This window comes from Coenobita brevimanus, chromosome 39 (genome assembly GCF_032717465.1).
Source record: "Coenobita brevimanus isolate Jiangsu-jjx chromosome 39, ASM3271746v2, whole genome shotgun sequence".
NCBI classification, from domain to species: domain Eukaryota; kingdom Metazoa; phylum Arthropoda; class Malacostraca; order Decapoda; family Coenobitidae; genus Coenobita; species Coenobita brevimanus.
In genome coordinates this window covers 30513033-30532945 of record NC_136992.1, presented here as the reverse complement: position 1 = coordinate 30532945, position 19913 = coordinate 30513033, and the positions used below count along the sequence as shown (strand labels likewise).

At 41.4% G+C, this 19913-nt stretch overlaps 1 protein-coding gene across 1 annotated transcript in view; it reads left to right on the top strand.

Moving 5' to 3' along the window:
- The first annotated feature begins 8162 nt into the window (after positions 1-8162).
- LOC145396843 (NPC intracellular cholesterol transporter 1-like) overlaps positions 8163-19913 on the top strand; it is a 74039-nt gene continuing 62288 nt past the window's right edge. Inside the window, exon 1 of the mRNA XM_080270126.1 lies at positions 8163-8252. Coding sequence (XP_080126252.1) covers positions 8163-8252 — 90 coding nt within the window. The remainder of the gene's footprint in view (positions 8253-19913) is intronic.

Genomic DNA, 19913 nt, shown 5'->3' with positions numbered 1-19913 from the left:
AGGTAACCTTGAGACTCTGGCGGCCAGGTGGCGAACTACATCAGAGAAAATGGAATAACACTCTTCAGTAAGGGCTCACTAGTAAATATCCTGTACATATTAGACCAGCGGCATACGTACGAGGGGGCCTGGTGGGGCCCGGGTTCCTCAGGCAGACCCTTAGCCCCCATTTGGAAATTTCATATTATTCAGTGTGTGGACAGTGTGTGTAGCACTGTCCTAAAACACTACTTGGCCCCCCTCCTCCCACCATCCACTTACACCTGGCTACGCAGCTGCTCGCACCCCCTCCACTACATCACTGCCGATGACTTGATTCATGTTAGGGTACACCTCTTGTGGTGAAAGGTTAATGAAGGTTGTGAGCCTGTGTACAGACTACCTCTCCTTGGCTGCATAAAATCGTGTGGAGACAACAGAAATGAATGCCACACCTAACCTATTGTGCTAAAACTCCAAATGTCAACCTTTTAGCTATTCCTCATCTCAACCACCAGGCCTGAGCCAAATCACATCAAAACTGTTTTAGTTTGCTCCACACACACACACACACACAGGGCATCGTCGGAGGTAGACGTCCGTTACCGGCGCTCCATACCAGCTCAACACGGCCAGAGGCATTACCTAAATAAGTATCTTTGAATGAGTCAAGCTCTGTACCAGGTTAGACTAAATGATTTTTCATTATTAAAAGGAAAAGAAATAATAAGTTTAAATAAGACTGGTTCAAACAGAACAAAGAACTACGATGCGTTGAGTCAGCTGGGTCTGTTTATACTACAGCAACACGGGGAAAGCGTACATATTCTGTAAGTACATACTCTGTTCATTTAGTATTACAAAATGGATACATACTTCAGTAAAACAAATTTGGAAAAGAAAAGGGATAAAAGTAAAAACCATAATGATGATTTCTACCAGGAACTGGTTGAAGTGGAGACTCACAATAGACTGGTTGAACGTGTACACAAACTAGAAATGGCTTTCAAAAATGAAATGGATGAAATAAAGAAGCAAATGCACATGCAAAAGGAAGAGATAGAAAAACTAGGAAGGGAGGCCAATAAGAAAGACACAACCATCAGTGAACTAACAGTGGAATTGAGTACGCTTAGGAAGAAAGTGAGTGAAATGGGAAGTACAGAGTCAATCACGAGAGTGTTATGGAATAGTTAAAAAATGACACAGAGACAATTAGACAAGCAAGCAGTCTTATGGACCAGAGCAGTGATATTGAGGAGAAGATAACACAGGTGAATGAAGCTGTGTAAAGCTACAAAAATGATGTAGAAACCACGTATGTTGAAATGGTGAAAGTAAAGAAAGACTTAGGAACAAGGGTGGAGGAAGAAAGCATTAAAAAGGAAGTGAAAAGAATAATCCAAAACAATCCAAAGTTAATCAGAGATTCAGTAGAAATAAATAAATCAATAGTAATCACTGGTATAGAAGAGGAAGAAATTAAAAACAAGATCACTAGAGACAAAAAGGAGATGGCAAATGTAATGAGCTTACTGAAAGAAGTATCAGAGGAAATCTGTAGTAAAGACATAGAGGAACACAAAAGGTTAGGGAAATACGAGAAAAGCAAGACAAGACCTCTAAAGGTGACTTTCCAGAGTGTAAACACTGTGGAAGAGATACTAAAAAATACAAAGAATCTTATGGAAAAAGAGGAGTTCAAAAATGCATGGATAAAAAGATGCCTAACACAAGAGGAACTGGAATTACTGAAAGAGAAAAGGGAGGAAGCAAAAACAAAAAATGAGGGAAGATCAGAAGAGGAGAAGAAGAAATTTTTTTACAAAGTAATAGGATTGCAGGTACGAAAGTGGTACACAAACAGGATGGAAGAAAAAGGAGGAAGTTAGTAGAACCATGTCATGGCAAGTATATAAACAAGATGATAAAGTTGATGTACTCAAATGTGGATGGAATGGTATGTAAATTACTAGAGATGAATGATTATGTCAGAGAAAATGAATCACAAATAATATGCCTACCTGAGACAAAATTAACACCAAGGATATCCAATGACATACTAAACTTAGAGGAATACAATATATGGAGAAGAGACAGAAATTTAAAAAAAGGAGGAGGAATTATAATATTAACTAAGAAAAATCTAAAAGTCAAGGAAATAAACCTAGATATACCATCACAAGTAGAACTGATAGCAGTAGAGATCGACACATCTGAAGGTAAAGTAATTGTAGCCAATTTGTACATGCCACCCAGATCAAACACATGGGAAAGAGACGAATATGAGGACCTGGCAGAGAGTACAATTCAGAGTACAAGATCCTTGCTACATAAAATGGAAGAGAAATCGGAAAGAATTATACTAACTGGGGACTTCAATACAAATATAAATTGGAATACTCTAGATATAAATAGCCAAGAAAGCTGTTGGGACCAAAAGCTCTTGGATCTCGTACAAGAGCTTTTCTTAACGCAACATGTGAGGGAAACCACTAGAAAAAGAGGACTTGATGTACCTTCAGTGCTAGATCTAATATTTACTAGGCAAGAAAATGACATTGACAGTTTAATATATCACCCTCCACTCGGCAAAAGCGATCATGCAGTACTAAATTATAACTTCAGGATAGCATATGACATAGTAAACAGCAATGACAGTTACAAAAAGAGCCTAAACTATAAAAAGGGAAATTATCAAGACCTAAAGAAGTATTTCTTAGAAGATGATTGGGAAAATGAGCTTAGAGGACAAGATTTAAATGCTGTATATAAAAAATTTTGTGAATTTTATGAAATAGGAGTCCAGAAGTACGTCCCACAGCACGAAGAAGCAGATAAGAAAATACAGAAATGGTTCAATACAGAATGTAAAAAGTCTAAAGAAAGGAGAGATTTGTTGTGGAATAGATACAGAAGACACAATAGTGAAAGGGCGTATAATAATTACAAACAGGCAAGAAACGACTATACAAGAATAAGGAGGGAAGCCCAAAAACAGTTTGAGGAGGATATAATAAATAAAAGTAGTGATCAACCAAAGCTGTTTTACAGCTATATCAGAAGCAAAACCAAAGTAAAAGATATAATACAATTCATTACGGACGAGGGAATCACTTATACACAAGAGAAAGATATTTGTGAAGCACTAAATAAGAATTTCCAATTAGTTTTTACAAAGAAAAAAATTTTGAGAGGGACTATGTGGAACACGCATGTCCACACATACTACCAGATTTACAAATAGCAGAAAAAGTAATACAGGAGGAGTTAAGTAGATTAGACAGGAAAAGCAAGTGGTCCTGATGAAATTTCATGTTGGGTGTTACAAGAATGTGCAAAGGAGTTAAGTAAACCATTATTTTTAATTTTCAAGAAATCCTTGAGTCAAGGGAAACTACCTGATATTTGGAAAAAAGCAAATATAGTCCCCTTATTCAAGAAAGGAAATAGACAAAATCCTCTCAACTACCGACCAGTATCACTGACCAGTGTTGTAAGCAAGGTACAGTATTAGAAAAACTTATAAGAAAAGCTTGGGTAAATCATCTAGAAGAACACAGTATGATAACAGAAAGACAGTTTGGTTTCAGAAAAGGAAAATCATGTGTTACTAATCTGTTGAGCTACTATGACAGTGTAACAAACACAATACAGGAAAGGGAAGGATGGGTGGACAGTATCTATTTAGATTTCAAGAAAGCTTTTGACACAGTACCACACCAAAGACTTTTATGGAAGCTGTACCATCAAGGAGGAATTCGAGGCAAACTGTTTTGTTGGATGCAAGACTTTCTCATAAAAAGAGAAATGAGGACAGTACTAAGAGGAAACTACTCATCATGGAAAGAAGTGACTAGTGGAGTACCACAGGGTTCAGTGCTGGCACCAATCATGTTTTTAGTGTACATAAATGATATAAACAGTAACACTGGAAATGAGAGCTATCTGAGTATGTTTGCAGATGATGCAAAAATACAAAGGAGAATTACTAGCACAGACTCTTGTAGGGAGCTACAAGAAGAATTAAATAAACTTCATGAATGGAGTAGTATATGGCAAATGGAATTCAGTGTGGACAAGTGTCATGTAATCAAGTTTGGTAAAAGTGGAAAAAGACCTGATTGGGATTATAAGTTAGGAAATAAAACCCTATACACATCAGAAAGAGAGAAAGACCTAGGTGTGATTATCAATAACAGACTATCTCCGGCTGACCACATCAGCGAGAAGGTACGGAACATGTATACACTGCTTGCAAATATGAGAATAGCATTCACATACATAAATGAAGACATGCTAAGAAGGATAATAACATCATTCATTAGACCAACCCTGGAATATGCATCAGTAGTCTGGAGTCCTCATCTCAAAAAGCACATAGACAAGATTGAAAAAGTTCAAAGGGCCGCTACAAGATGGATACCAAGCTTAAGGGACCTAAGCTACGAAGAAAGACTAAATAAACTGAATCTACCAACACTACAGGAGAGAAGGAAAAGAGGTGACATGATAATGCTATATAAGTGCATATCAGGAAAGGAGAAAATAGACATAAATGATTACTTAACATATGGAGAAGCATCAGCAAGAGGACACTGCAAAAAAACTGCATAAGAAGAGAGGTGATAAAGACGTAAGGAAATTCAGTTTCCCAAACAGAGCAATTGATCAATGGAATGCACTACCGAATGAAATAGTGTGTGCCAAAACAATTCACAAATTTAAGGATATGTACGATAAATATGGTTTAAGACACGGGACAGTACGAGCTTGACTCATTCCTGTAAAGATACAATTAGGTAAGAACAATTAGGTAAGGTAAGAACACACACACACACACACACACACACACACACACACACACACACACACAGTACTAAGAGGAAACTACTCATCATGGAAAGAAATGACAAGTGGAGTACCACAGGGTTCAGTGATGGCACCAATCATGTTTTTAGTGTACATAAATGATATAAACAGTAACGCTGGAAATGAGAGCTATCTGAATATGTTTGCAGATGATGCAAAAATACAAAGGAGAATTACTAACACAGACTTTTGTAAAGAGCTACAAGAAGAATTAAATAAACTTCATGAATGGAGTGGTACATGGCAAATGGAATTCAGTGTGGAGAAGTGTCATGTAATCAAGTTTGGTAAAAGTGGAAAAAGACCTGATTAGGATTATAAGTTAGGAAATAAAACCCTATACACATCAGAAAGAGAGAAAGACCTAGGTGTGATTATCAATAACAGACTATCTCCGGCTGACCATATCAGCGAGAAGGTACGGAACATGTATACACTGCTTGCAAATATGAGAATAGCATTCACATACATAAATGAAGACATGCTAAGAAGGATAATAACATCATTCATTAGACCAACCCTGGAATATGCATCAGTAGTCTGGAGTCCTCATCTCAAAAAGCACATAGACAAGATTGAAAAAGTTCAAATGGCCGCTACAAGATGGATACCAAGCTTAAGGGACCAAAGCTACGAAGAAAGACTAAATAAACTGAATCTACCAACACTACAGGAGCGAAGGAAAAGAGGTGACATGATAATGCTATATAAGTGCATATCAGGAAAGGAGAAAATAGACATAAATGATTACTTAACATATGGAGAAGCATCAGCAAGAGGACACTGCAAAAAAACTGCATAAGAAGAGAGGTGATAAAGACGTAAGGAAATTCAGTTTCCCAAACAGAGCAATTGATCAATGGAATGCACTACCGAATGAAATAGTGTGTGCTAAAACAATTCACAAATTTAAGGATATGTACGATAAATATGGTTTAAGACACGGGACAGTACGAGCTTGACTCATTCCTGTAAAGATACAATTAGGTAAGAACACACACACACACACACACACACACACACACACACACACACACACACACACACGAGTTGACATTTTACCTTGTCCTCTAACCTTGGCCTTTGAGTGACTGATCTCAAAATTAAATCCCTTCGTTATCAATGGTGTACGGAATGGGGGTCTAGGAGTGGGGGGCGGTCACCTCAGAACAAGTAAAATGTGCTTTCTTCTGAACAAAAACGGATTGTTCATGGCAGATCCTTGTGTTGGTGTACTGATTCACGCATCTTTAAAGAGAATTATGGTTAAAACTATGGCAGTCTTGGCATATTAAGAAGGTATTATTATCCTTAAGGTGTGAGGGTAAACAGATGTAATGGTTTGGGTCTGTTTTGATCCCTATTCCTTACCATCAGCTTCCATGTCAACATAAGTCTCAGTATGATTTTTTGAGACAAATTACTTACACACAATTTCTATGTTTATTCGTATTTGTGTACTGTGCATATTTAGTACTACATATTGAGATATTGCACCTTCAGGATCTCTGTGCTGCTTTTAATTATTTTTTTGATTTGTCAATTAACAACATATTCCACCGCATGTTTGTCTTAATATCTGTGTTATTTCATACCAGTGATCATACCATACATACATACATACCCTACATACATACATACATAGCATACATACATGCATACATACATACATACATGCATAATGGTGCTGGGGAGTAGGGAGTTGAGGTATGGAGGTACGGGAGGGAAATATGGAGGTAAGGGAGGGAGATGTGGAGGTAAGGGAGGTATGGAGGTAAGGGAGGTATGGAGGTAAGGGAGGGAGGGAGTGAACTGGGTTAAGGGAGTCTACGGTATCTGGGTCAGTGTTGTGTGTGACATGTAAGGTGGTTAGACACGCACATGTACGTTATGATGACTGGCGTATACACACACACACACACACACACACACACACACAAAGGTAAACATAGGACAGTAACAAACAACAACAACAATACTCTTTTCACTCTAACGTGGTCTAGAATTGCCATTTCTCCCTCTTGAGTACTGAACTGTGACTATAGATTAACCCTGGAATATGGTGCTAGTCACGAAGAAGTGCTGTGGACAGGATGTAGAGCCTCCACTGAGCTACGTGAAATAAATGATATAAAAAAGGGCCAGTTTGTTACATGAAACTCAATAAGCCTTGTTTTTGAGGGACGGATGAGTCTCCTTGGTTACTAGTCAAATCAAACCTCTAAATACACTGCACTTAGCCATCAACCAAGCTGAAAGGTATTATAAATCAAATGCACTGTAAAATGTATCAGTTGAGGTGTGTGTGTGTGTGTGTGTGTGTGTGTGTGTGTTGGATGGAAAATAGTGTGTACCTAGACAGATGCTGCGTGACCGCCATAATGGGGAAAAAGCACGACAGCAGGGAGACAGTGTAATAGCGGTAGTAGTAGTTGTAGTAGAAGGGTTAAATCTGGCTCTCATGGTCAGGTGGGAAAAGAGGTCTGGATATGATGGTGCTGGTAATGAGTTATTTGTTTATTGTTTCATTCATTTGGTCCTTTACTTGTGCAGGTGGAATGAAGAGAAGTTGCTGAAATAAGAAGTGTACAGATTCTTGTTTTAATAATCTCTTCCGGTCATCTCCCGCAGGATGTAAGGCTCAGATAAGATTCGCTGCCTGACAGGATGCTTCGTTAGGCAAGAGATAGGTAAATAGTATTTCTCTCTCACTTTGTAAACTTCTCAAAGAATTACCAGCAAAGTTATTATTATCAAGGCTAATTCCGAGAATGACAACTACCTTTTTCATTATGCAATACAGCAAAATAAAGAAGAATATCTATGAGATATGCATGCGGAAAGATGGTGACAGTTTTTCATTTTCAAAAGTGATCTATGACTCATGTGACGTACCATATTTACGTATTTTGTGAATACTGCAAGATTCCAGGATCCTTATAATGAATCTTCCAGTTATGGAAGTAACGTAAACTGGTCTTACTATATATACTGCATTGAAAACGTATACGTAAATGAAATGAGGGAAAATGATGAAAATTTCTACTATTCGGCAACTACTCAGCTATGACGTCAAAAGTGAACACGCACGCGCTCCCAGTAACCCATGTGACTCTGGGGCGGGAGGTTGCGCATCTCCCAAGCTCCACGATATTTGTGCATAAACCCTCATATTTCCCCGTTATTCATTCGTCGTCCATTGATCATCCCTGGATCTTTCACTACTCACGGTGAATTGGAGTGTACATACCGATAAAAAACAGTGAGAATCGCTAGAGGGAGTTTTTACGAAAGGACATCAGCTGGTCATGATGGATCCCGCCCGTCCGCAAAAATGGCTCCTATTTTTCGCATTTTTCACACTCTGCCTCCTCTCCTTCGCCCACCCCGCGTCCGCACAGGTGAGAAATAATTTAGAGTGGGTATATTTCAAGTGGGAAAGTGGGCAGTGATGTTGGGACCGCCGTTGTAAGGGTGGGGTTTGTGTATGTGTTTATGTGGGTTAGGGGGAAGGGGTTTGTCTGTATGTCTGAAGCTTTCCTGTGTTTTGAGAGAGAGAGAGAGAGAGAGTTGAGAGCGAATGATATGTGTAGAGTGAGAGAGATCGCTAGAGAGGGTAAGAAACCGACAAGCTGTGAGCAAGGAAAAGTGAGAGGGTGAGTGAGAGGTGTGGCAGGGATAGTGAAAGCGAGAGAGGAGGAGTGTACGGTATGTGTGCAAGGCTATGATTTATAGGCTGAGAGAGAGTACACAAAGATTGCATTTTAGTGTAGGTGTTACATAGATACACAGATCCTCATAGCCTCCAGGGTCCTTATTTAGACTGTAATAACTTCTGTAGATGGCATTTTGTAGATTTAACTTTATATATTTAACCTGACAAGTATTCCGAACCCCTTTTAGCTCCGTTGGTGGCCAGGTGTAGTCAGATTGGTGGGTAAATTTGAATAGTAACCAAGGAGACTCGGAGCACATAAGTAAGGCTGAGTTTCATGTAACCGTCATTAATTTAGAATATTTGTAATGGGAGTGACAGTTCCATCCAATGAAAATAAAAGGTAAGAGTTTAATAAAAGTCCCCGAAAATATGGATAATTCTCCGCAGTAGCCATTTCCCGTAACACCTCTTCCTTAGCGATTTACTCAGCATATTTACTTAGCATATTGCACATATTGTTTTATATGCTGTTTGCACGGCATTGGTTAAGTTGATATTGTACTTCACATCAGTAAAATACAGGAGTTGAGGTGTAACATGCAGCATAAATCGCTAAGGGAGATGTGCTGTGGAGCGTCCTGTGCTGCCTAGAATTCAGTGCAGTAGGCCTAGTATGAATTTTTTTCGTAATTCACCTATTCTTACCTCCAGACGATTTCTTCAGCCATAGGAAAAAATTCACCTTGAAGGGGTTAGATTAATCCTAGTACCGGTTTGCTCTTTTTTTTTTTATGCAAGGAAGAAGGAACCAAAGGCCAAAAGTCAGCAATAATATTCCCTCTAAGAAAAAAAAAAACGAAAACAAGAGCCAAATTCAAGATCTCTTCATTTATTCTAACTTGGCGTAAATACTAAGCTTTATTGTCTAGCTTTTTATTTTTTATTTTTTTTAGATCTCCCTAACTCACTTTAAGTCTGCATCTTCAGTACTGAGTTGTGACAAGGAAGTAGCACTAGAAAGTGATGCTAGTCACGAAGAAGTTGTGAGAGGTAAAGCCGTAGTACTGGCTTCCGCAATTAGCTGCAAAAGGACGCAAAACTGGGTCAAATTAAGGTGAAAAGAGTGCCGTGATAAGAGAGTACGCCGGTGAAAATAGTGCAGCAAAAAGAGTACCGTACGGTAAGAAAGAGCACCGGTACGGTAAGAAGAGTACAAGGAAAAGAGTACGGTGAAAAGAGTACAAGGAAAAGGACGGTAAAAAGAGTGCAAGGAAAAGATTGTGGTGAAAAGAGTACGGTAAAAAAAATCCATCCATCCATCATCCAGTCCTACGTTGCCCCATGAGGGGCGTAGGAGACCGGGGCTAGGCAAGTTGGTCCTGACATTTAAGAGGAGAGTGAAGAAGATTACGGTAAAAAGTACAGCGGAAAGAGTACGGTAAAAAGAGTACCGTACGGTGAAAAGAGTACGGCCAAATGAGTACGGTACGGTATAGTAAGTCGCACCTCAGGCTCATCTGCATGTAAACCTAGTGGACTGCAGGCTGAACTCTCTCTCTTTCTCTCTCTCTCTCTCTCCAGCAGTTTACCATCCTTATTTCGGGGGAGAGAGAGGGAATTGAGAGGGACATTTGTATAACCGGGCCGCTCCACCGCCTAGTCTATCAGTGCCACCATTTGAAGGCGTCCCTATGCAGTGTCTTAATTCATCCTGCTTATGAACTAGATTTACCGCTTGATTTTATTCAGTTTAAAAAATACACATTTTGATTAAGATATTTTTCGTTTTTATTGCCATTGACACGATTTTTTTTTTTTTTTTTTTAGTATATATCGTTAAAAGGTGGCATATATCTACCTGTATATCTGTATAAGAAGCTGAAGAGAGAGAGAGAGACTTGAACCACTCTTGACATGTCATTGCGGCCCAGACCTAAATTTTTCACCTTGTGAGAAAGGGGGGGGGGTGACCCATGCTTACTAAAATATAAAGGCAATAATTATAGGACGGAGATGTTTTATTTCCGTTCATATATGCGGTATACTGTATTTCCCTGTTTAGGCTATATGTGCTGTATACTGTATTGCCCTGTTTATGTGCTGTATACTGTAATGACGTGTTTATATGTGCGGTATACTGTATTCCTGTGTTTATATGTACGGTATACTGTATATCCCTGTTTATTTGTGCGGTATACTGTATTCCCCTGTTTATATGTGGGGTATAATGTATTTTACGATGTACTGGCACCATTAATTCACGGTATACACAGCCGGGTCGGTGAGAGGATAGCCCGGTTTACCCTTTCTTGACGACAGGTTACCGTACCGACCCCCCCCCCTCACTATGACTGGCCAGGTGACACTGCCTGATTAAAACAGGTGTCTCCAGGTGCCTTCCCGTAACTCGAACCATTTTCGCTAGATCCTGGTTTTGCCCCTTATGGAATTGGTGAGAGAGAGAGAGAGAGAGAGAGAGAGAGGCAGGTTGGAGCTAGAGTTCTTTATTTTCTTTAATGTTTGGAGCCACATCGAACCCGTAACGTTAGAGAAAGTAAAATAACTTTAACCTGTCTTTCTCCCACCCAACGTGTCCACTTGTAATAGATCCCCTACACTGACCCCTTATCTTTAACCTCCTATCGTATGATCACCTCACGTGGGGTCATATGGTATTCTGAGCGACTGGCGGTTTCCTAACACCATCTCGTTAGCGATTTACCCTACACATTACGCCTCAGCATACCCTTGTACCCGCTTGTTATGTTATGTGGATGTTGACAGGATATAAATAAGAGTTTTCTAGTTGTAATATGTGAAATAAATCGCAAAGGAAGGTGTGTTACGAAGCTGTCACCTAGAATACGGTACGATAGTGCGTTATGCTGTGATATGCAAACTAAATTGTAAGGGAAGAGGCGTTACGGAGCTGTCAACTAGAATACGGTACGATAGTGTGTTATGCTGTAACATGCAGACTAAATCGCAAAGGAAAAGGATTAGGCTACGAACCCGTCACTAGAATACGGTACGATAGTGTGTTATGGTGTGAAATGCAAACTAAATCGCTAAGGAAGAGTGTTACGCAACTCTCTATGGCATCCAGAATGCTTTACGATGGTCACACAGCACGTGACCTGCCCCCTTACCATTAGCCTAATCTCTGTCGTGCTAATCACCTCATTCGGGTAAGTAGATTACCATACGAGATAATAAAAGTACCTACCGGTACACCTGTCCCCCAAGCACCTTTTCCATAGCGATTTACTTTCCAAACTCGGCCATTAATATATATATATATATATATATATATATATATATATATATATTTTGCATCTTTTATCTTTTAATGGGGACAGATTACATGAATAACGCACAAGAATAAAGTAACGGTGCAGACTCAGAAATAAACCGGTGAGGGAAAGGTGTTACTAAGCCTCCGTCCCTAGAGATAAAGAAATGAGTGTAATGAGCGAGGGAATGGATGGGATGGGGCGGAATATTGAAAGATCAGGGGGCTAGGGCAGGACAGCGTACAGGGTTGGTGTTGAGTTAGAGATTTGTGTAAAAGAAAATTATTTCAAACTTATATACGCCTAGAGGGAAAATTTTGGATTGGCGGGGGGGGGGGAGTGTAAGGAATGGGCGTGGTTTAAGCAAAAGAATGGATGGGATGGGTTGGGCTTGAAATCCTATCGAAGAGGGCTATTGCTGGCTTGGGTGGGGGTGTGAGGAATGGGTGTGGTAAGCAAAGGAAAGGATGGGATGGGTTGGGAGTGGGATAGGCGATGGGACTGCGGCGGGAAAGCATGCCCTGTTGAAATGAGTGATGTAGAATTAGTGTTTCGAGTGAAGTGAAGGTTTTTTGTATATCATCCATCAATGAAAGTATCGATAGGGAGAGGAAGTAGACGTGAGAGACAGGGAAGTGGGTGGAATGTTTTGGAATTGTGGTGTGGGTGTTTTGGTGGCCATTAGAGTGTAAACTGTGAAACTAGGTGCTGAAGGACATTATTTGAGACAAGTAAAGATTTATTCAAAGTTGCCAGAATACACACACACACACACACACACACACACACACACACACACACACACTCGAAACCTTGCTGTCCCTAGCATTCCATCTTCTGACAAGCAAAAATTTACGGTATCATATAGCTAGCCAGTGACTAGGCATTTTAGAGATAGATAATAGCTAGCTAGATAGATAGATAGATACCGGTAGATAGATAGAGTAAATATTATCTGAATGGGTCCTTTATCTTCAGGGTAGTAATGATATAAGTGTCACATGTTGTATTATCTTTTATCTCATTCGGTGAAGGGCTTACACTTGGTAATGGCAGCTGTGTTGATAGCATGTGTAGCAAGGCCTGGAGAGAGAGAGAGAGAGAGAGAGAGAGAGAGAGAGAGGATCTGTTGGCCTTGTGAAATAGCCTGAGAGCATAGAGGTAGGAATAGGGTAGAGTCGGCGTGAGAAGGCTCCGGTGAAGCCAGAGAACTGTCAAACGGCCATATTGGTCAAGTCAAGAGGTCACGGCAACACCTACTTGAAGAAGATTGCTGTGCACTCCTACCTCTATGGCTGTGCCCATAGAGGTAACAGTCCTAATCCTACCTTTATGCCTGAGAGAGAGAGAGAGAGAGAGAGAGAGAGAGAGAGGATCTGATAGCCTTGTGAAATAAGATCGTGTGACGGAGCAAAATTAATAGCCTAGTCATTGGGTTGAAGGTTTGTTGGTGTGTGTGTGTGTGTGTGTGTGTGTGTGTGTGTGTGTGTGTGTGTGTGTGTTTGTTTGTGTGTGTGTGTGTGTGTGTGTGTGTGTGCTGTTATACACATTTTAGCTTGTTTTTTCCTCTAATGTATTATCGGTATTTTGTAAGAATTTTACCTTATCATTTGTAGGTCTGTCCAGAGAATTCCCCCCCCCCACTCTCTCTCTCTCATGACTCATTTACGTATGACACCATTTTGTTGCGCGGGAATTTGGATATATCGGATGTAGCAAGCGAACTTTACCGGTTACGTTTTTATTAGATATCGATAAGGGACTCCCGTTATTTTTATTGCTTATATTTAATGCGTAAAGATAATGATAACTGTGATTAGCTGTGTGTTTTGAGTACCGGAAACTTATTTTTAATCTGTATTGTTATTTTACTACTACTACCGGTATTATTACTACTACTACTACTACTACTACTACTACTGCCACCACCACCGCCCCTACTAGTACCGTACTACTACTGCTGCTGCTGCTGCTGTCATAATTCTCATATTATTATTATTATTATTATTATTATTATTAAATGGGATGAATTTTGTACGGATGAGAGTATAGCAAAGGTTTGACATCTCTTTGAACTAAACACTCACCTGATTGACTCTCAGATTGGCGTTAGGTGAAGCTAATTGTGGCAGCTTTGTTTGTAAGGTGGAGTGAGGATTCCAGGGGCTTGAATGAGGAGTGGATGAGTGTGTGGCCCACTGCATTCCCTATGCCGTTAGTTAGGTCTCACAGTATACCTTTTTTTGTTCATTTTCATGCTTTCTGGACCCTACCTGACCACACCTGCGGGAGGGAGCAGTCAGGATGATGATAGTGGTGGTGGTGGTAATAATAATAATGATAATAATAATAATAATATATAATAGATAAATCCTTTCGGTGTAGGTTAGTACTTCACTTTAGGAATATCAGTGATTTATGTTTCTTCATGCAATCAGTACGGTAATATGCATATGAGCTGTCATCTAGTATATGTCATTTACCCCCCTCCTCTCTCTCTCTCTCTCTCTCTCTCTCTCTCACATCCAGGACAAGCAAGACGTGTCAAGTTGTCTCATTCCTGCCTTATTCTTAATCCAGGTTACGTCATAAGCATCCACCTTCTTAAAAATCACCTTAAGATTTACCTGCCAGTGTTCAGTCACGTTGAATTTACCCTTGACGGCATTTGTTCATGTATACTTATGTTCATCTCTCTCTCTCTCTCTCTGGGTGGGATTTTGTTCTTGTGTAGTTATATGTTGTTCATTCTCTCTCTCTCTCTCTCCTGGACTTGGGACTTTGTTCATGTAAAGTTAGATGGTATTCCTCTCTCTCTCTCTCTCTCTCTCCCCCTTTGACGTGGGGTTTTGTTCATGTACCGGTAGTTATGTGTTCATGTCTCTCCTTCACCCCCCCCTCCCCGGCTTTACACCTTCGCATATCACTACACTGGTGCTAATTCCTTAATACCGTACCGTCCATAATGAATACATGCCAGTGCTGTCTCCTTGTCGTCTGGTGTGGTGGTATTAACGGTGGTATTTTTATGCTTTGGTGTGGTGGTATTAACTGGTAATTTTATGTTCTGGTGTGGTGGAATTAACTGGTATTTATATAATCTGGTGTGGTGGTATTAACGGTGGTAATTTTATGATCTGGTGTGGTGGTATTGTCTGGTAATTTACATGATATGGTGTGGTGGTATTAGCTGGTATTTTTATGCTCTGGTGTGGTGGTATTAACGGTGGTATATTTATCTGGTGTGGTGGTATTGACAGGGGTGATTTGATATGCCGGTGAGTCCGTGGATGGCTGGATAACACTGATAAGAAATTCAACTCAAACTGCTCCTATCCTAAAATGGGACTGATACCGCGTTCTCTCAGATAGCAGACTCATATTCTTACCTTTTAACCAGCATCTGTAGGGCACCTGATACTAGTAATCCCCTCATCTGTCTGTCTGTCTGTCTCTCTGTCTGTCTCTGTCTGTCTGTCTCTGTCTCTGTCTGTCTGTCTGTCTGTCTCTCTGTCTGTCTGTCTGTCTGTCTCTCTCTCTCTCTCTCTCTCAACTCCTTGAATACCGCCCTTGTCTCTTAATGTATTTTTGTCTTTTTCTTTCACTTAAGAAATGCCTGTTATAATCTAGCGTCTTACTAGGCAGTGTTCTGGACAATTACGTAGGACTATCCAATCTCTCAAGGTTGAAAAAATATCCTTGCTTCATAAAATCGTAAGGAAATGGCAACAACTAAAGAAAAGACGGGTTCACTGTCTTCAGATTTCAACACCTTCTTCTTCACCTGCTTAGAGAAAAGGTGGCGTCTCAGTTTATCCTTTCTAGTTATAATCGTCTCTCCAAAGCTGAATAAAACTGTCTGGAGAAAGGAAGCAAACGGAAAAGCGTATGTTTGTAATTTTTAGGTAAACACTCACTCCATTGACACACTCTTGGGTGATTAATATACTGTTGTTTGACGTTATTTGGAATGCTAGAGTTGTTCCCACCGTGAGATGGTTAATTGTACCAGTATGAACACCCCTTCACTCTCAGCTAAATAAAATCGTCTGGCGTTATGGGGAAAGGAGTATATGCTGTACAGTACTATATTTCCCCTACCTTGGCCTAAAATTGTCATCTCTATATTGAATTATGTTTTAACTTTGAATAATAACACTAGAAATATGGTACAGATCACAAAGAAGTGCTAAGGAAAGGATGTAGAGCTGTAGCATTGTCTTATTCAGCCACTGAGCTACGTGAATCAAGCAGCAGAAGGACTTAAATCTAGGCCAAGTTAAGGTGAAGGAACTACAGAATGATCACAACCATGGGAGGGTTAAAGTGCTTTGGATTTGGCGACCATAAAAGCTTAATCTCGGTAGTCGGGATATTGGAGTTTGAATATTTGATTAAGTATTAACGGTCTCTTGATTATACAGTACACCTTGTTTATATTTGCACTGAAGTTGAATTTGATGGCGCAGGGGTATAGAGGAGAAAGAGGGAGCAGGAGGGACGGAGGGAAGAGGAAAGGAGGGATGAGGGAGAGTACGGGAGGAATCGTAGAAGAGATGCGGGGAAGAGGGAGGGAGGTATGTGTGCGAGGGGAAGGGGAAAGGGACATTGTGGAGGTGAAAGACGGGAGGAAGGTAAGGAGGAGTGGGAGAGGTCACAGAGGAGGTAGAGGGAGGGGTAAGGGGAGGGGAATGGGGAGGCAAAAAGTGTGGGGTGATAAAGATTTAGAGTGGGAGAGGGGAAGGGGAGGGTAATGGAGATAGAGGGGTTGAAGGGGAGTGGTTTTAGGGTACAGGAGAAAGAGGGGGAGGGATTTGAGGGAGGGAGAGATGGGGGAGGGGGAGGGGTTTAAGGGAGGGAGAGGTGGAGGAGGGAGGGAGGATAATGTGGCAGGGGGAGGAGTTATGGAGGTGAAAGGAGGAGGGAGGGGAGGGGAAGGAGAAAGAGACAGCTGGTGGAGGAGGAGGGCGTTGCTAGGGGGAGGTGAAGAGGGTGAGAGTGGGAGAGAGGGAGGGGTTGCAAAAAAGGGGAGGGAGAGATGGGAACGGGAGGGGAGGGAAAGAATGGAGAGGGGGGGAAAGAATGGAGAGGGGAGGGAAAGAATGGAGAGGGAAGGGGAAGGGAAAGAATGGAGAGGGGAAAGGGAGGGAAAGAATGGAGAGGAGGGAGGGGGAAGAATGGAAAGGAGAGGGGGAAGGAAAGAATGGAGAGGAGAGAGGGAGGAAGAGCAGGAAATGAGAAGACAATGGAAGGCCGATGGGAGAAGTTATATCCAAGGTTACTATTCTGTCTAATAAATGGATAGGAAAGCAGGAAGGCACCTCACACACACCAAACCCTGCAGTCGAAGCCGGTGGGAAATAGTGAGAAGGATTACAGAGGAGGAGGGAGACGAGGGGATTAGCTAGGCGAGGGGAAAGTAGAGGGGAATGGGAGGGATTAAAGAATAGAAGAGGGAAAGAACTGGAGAGAAGGGAATGATGTACCATAAGGGTTGTAGAGAGAAGGGGAGGAAGAAGGGAGGCTTGGGTTGAGGGGAAAGGGTAGGAAGGGTTACTGAGGAGAAGCGTGGAGAAAGAGGGGATAAAGTAAGGGGAAGGGTAGAGGGAGGGGAATTAATGAGTGTCGAGAATAGATAGGGTTGGGCAGGGTAAGTATGGGAATGTGCAGTAGGGAGAGAAAATGGAGGAGTGAGAGAAAATGGGGGTCGCGAAAGAGCACTGGAGGTGGAGGAAACACACACACACACACACACACACACACACACACACACACACACACACACACACACACACACACAGCCATGTAAATATCGTGGAAGAGAATGCTAAAGCGAGATTGGTAGAATAAATCGCTAAGGAAGTTGTGCTAGGAAACCTGGTATGGCATCTGGACAGCATCCCGTAATAACAACGTTCTTGTTATGACAACATTAGGTAGAGTGGTAAATATTCCTGTTAGCACCCGCAGTCAGATGACGTAATTCAGAAATGTTATGGCTACCACCTGACGATTTGAGACACCTGGGACACACCGCAGGCAGTGAAGGGGATATTGAAGTTATTTCCTTTGGCTTGAGAAGTACCCCAGAATGAAGAAAAAAGTGGAGAATACGTCATCATACTGAAGAGGTTATGTCATTGATCCCCAGACGTGTGTGTGTGTGTGTGTGTGTGTGTGTATGTGTGTGTGTGTATGTGTTTTACCTGTATATCCTCGCAAAATACCTGTTGGGGAATCGTTTTGTGTGTATGTTTGTGTGTGTGTTTTACCTGTATATCCTCGTAAAATACCTGTCGGGGGATCGTTTTGTATGTGTGTGTGTGTGTGTGTGTGTGTGTGTGTTACCTGTATATCCTCGTAAAATACCTGTCGGGGGGATCGTTGTGTGAAGTTTGCACCTTTAGTAGGACATACTGGCAATATCCATCACTACCTACCGTAACTCTGGCATCGCTCCGTGTAACATGACCATCCTCTTAAGGCCAGTGATCTTAAAGTAGTCTCAGTAGCCCCAGTGAGTATGGAAATGGGTTCTTGGGGGTAGACTAATCCAGAAAGGCATCCTGAAAAAAGTGAACAGTTTCGTGTATGGTAACTACGACTAACTGGGATCTGTTTGTAGTCATTATTTGTGTATGAATGTTATTATGTTGAAAAAATAAGTGAAAGAAGTCATAGAATTCACCTGTTTCTTCGTAGCCATTGTCGTTTTTCTGTTTACAGGAAATTGAAAATGAAAAATGTAATAATGTGAGAGAGGAAAAGGATGATTTAGAGTTGAATCTGGGGGTATCGGATTCAAAAAAGTGTAAGAAGCACAGTCATAAAGTTAAGTAAATCGATAAACCATCCAGATTAAACCAAACGGCCCGGTCGGTTATGCCCCAGCCTTCCGACCTGGCCTTGGCATCCTTGAGACATCCTTGGCATCCTCTGAGTATAACCTCAGTAGATTATCATTTCCTTAAGCTGTAGAAGATACTGGAAGGGAGGGGGAGACCGAGGATGAGATGGAGGGATGGAGAGGTATATGGGAGAGGGGGTGTAAGTTGGGGGAGTGGAGAGTGAGAGACTAACTAGGAGCGTTTGTGAGTGAATGTTGCACCGTGTCAGTAGCCAATCAGTAAAGCAGAATATCGCCTGAGCCTCGCGTGATTACCCCCTCCCTCCTTCCTCGTCTTTCCCCTCCCTCACGCTCGTCTTTCCTCCTTCCTCCCGCTTTCCTCCCTCACTCTTTCTTTCTTCCTCTCCTTCCTTCATTTCCACCTTATTTTTTACTTCTTTCCTCCTTCTTTCCTCCTGCATTGTTCCTCCCTTCCTCCTTCCTCCATCCTTATCCACTCACGTCTCATGCCTTTCCTTTTTTCATGCTTTCTCATTTTCTTTTCTCCCTTCCTCCTTGTCTCTCCTTCCTTCCTCCCTTTTTTCTCACCTCTTATATCTATCTCATTTTTCCTCACTCCTCTCCTTCACTTCTTGCCATCCTCTTCTCCTCTTCCTCCTCTCTTTTTCCCTTCCTCCTCTCCTCGTCTTCCGAGCCTCCTCTCCTCTTCTTCCCTTCCTTTTCTCCTATTCTTCCCTTCCTTTTCTCCTATTCTTCCCTTCCTCCTCTCCCCTTCTTCCCTTCCTCCTCTCCTCTTCTTCCCATCATCTTCACTTCTTCCCTTCTACTTCTCCTCTTCTTCCCTTCCTCCTCTCCCCTTCTTCCCATCATCTTCACTTCTTCCCTTCTACTTCTCCTCTTCTTCCCTTCCTCCTCTCCCCTTCTTCCCATCATCTTCACTTCTTCCCTTCTACTTCTCCTCTTCTTCCCTTCCTTTTCTGGCCTTCCTCTTCGCTTCTCTTCTCATTTTCTATTCATCATCTTCGTAAATTCTTTCTTTTCGTCTCCTCTTCCTCCCCTTTCTCTGTTATTCTCTTCGTTTCTCCCGTCTTTACTCTCTCTCTCTCTCTCATCTTTCCTACTTCTTCCTTTCTCACTTCCTGTCTGTACCTGTTTCCACTTGCCTTCCTGTTTAACTCACTCTCTCTCTCTCTCTCTCTCTCTCTCATATCTTTCCTACTTCTTCCTTTCTCACTTCCTGTCTGTACCTGTTTCCACTTGCCTT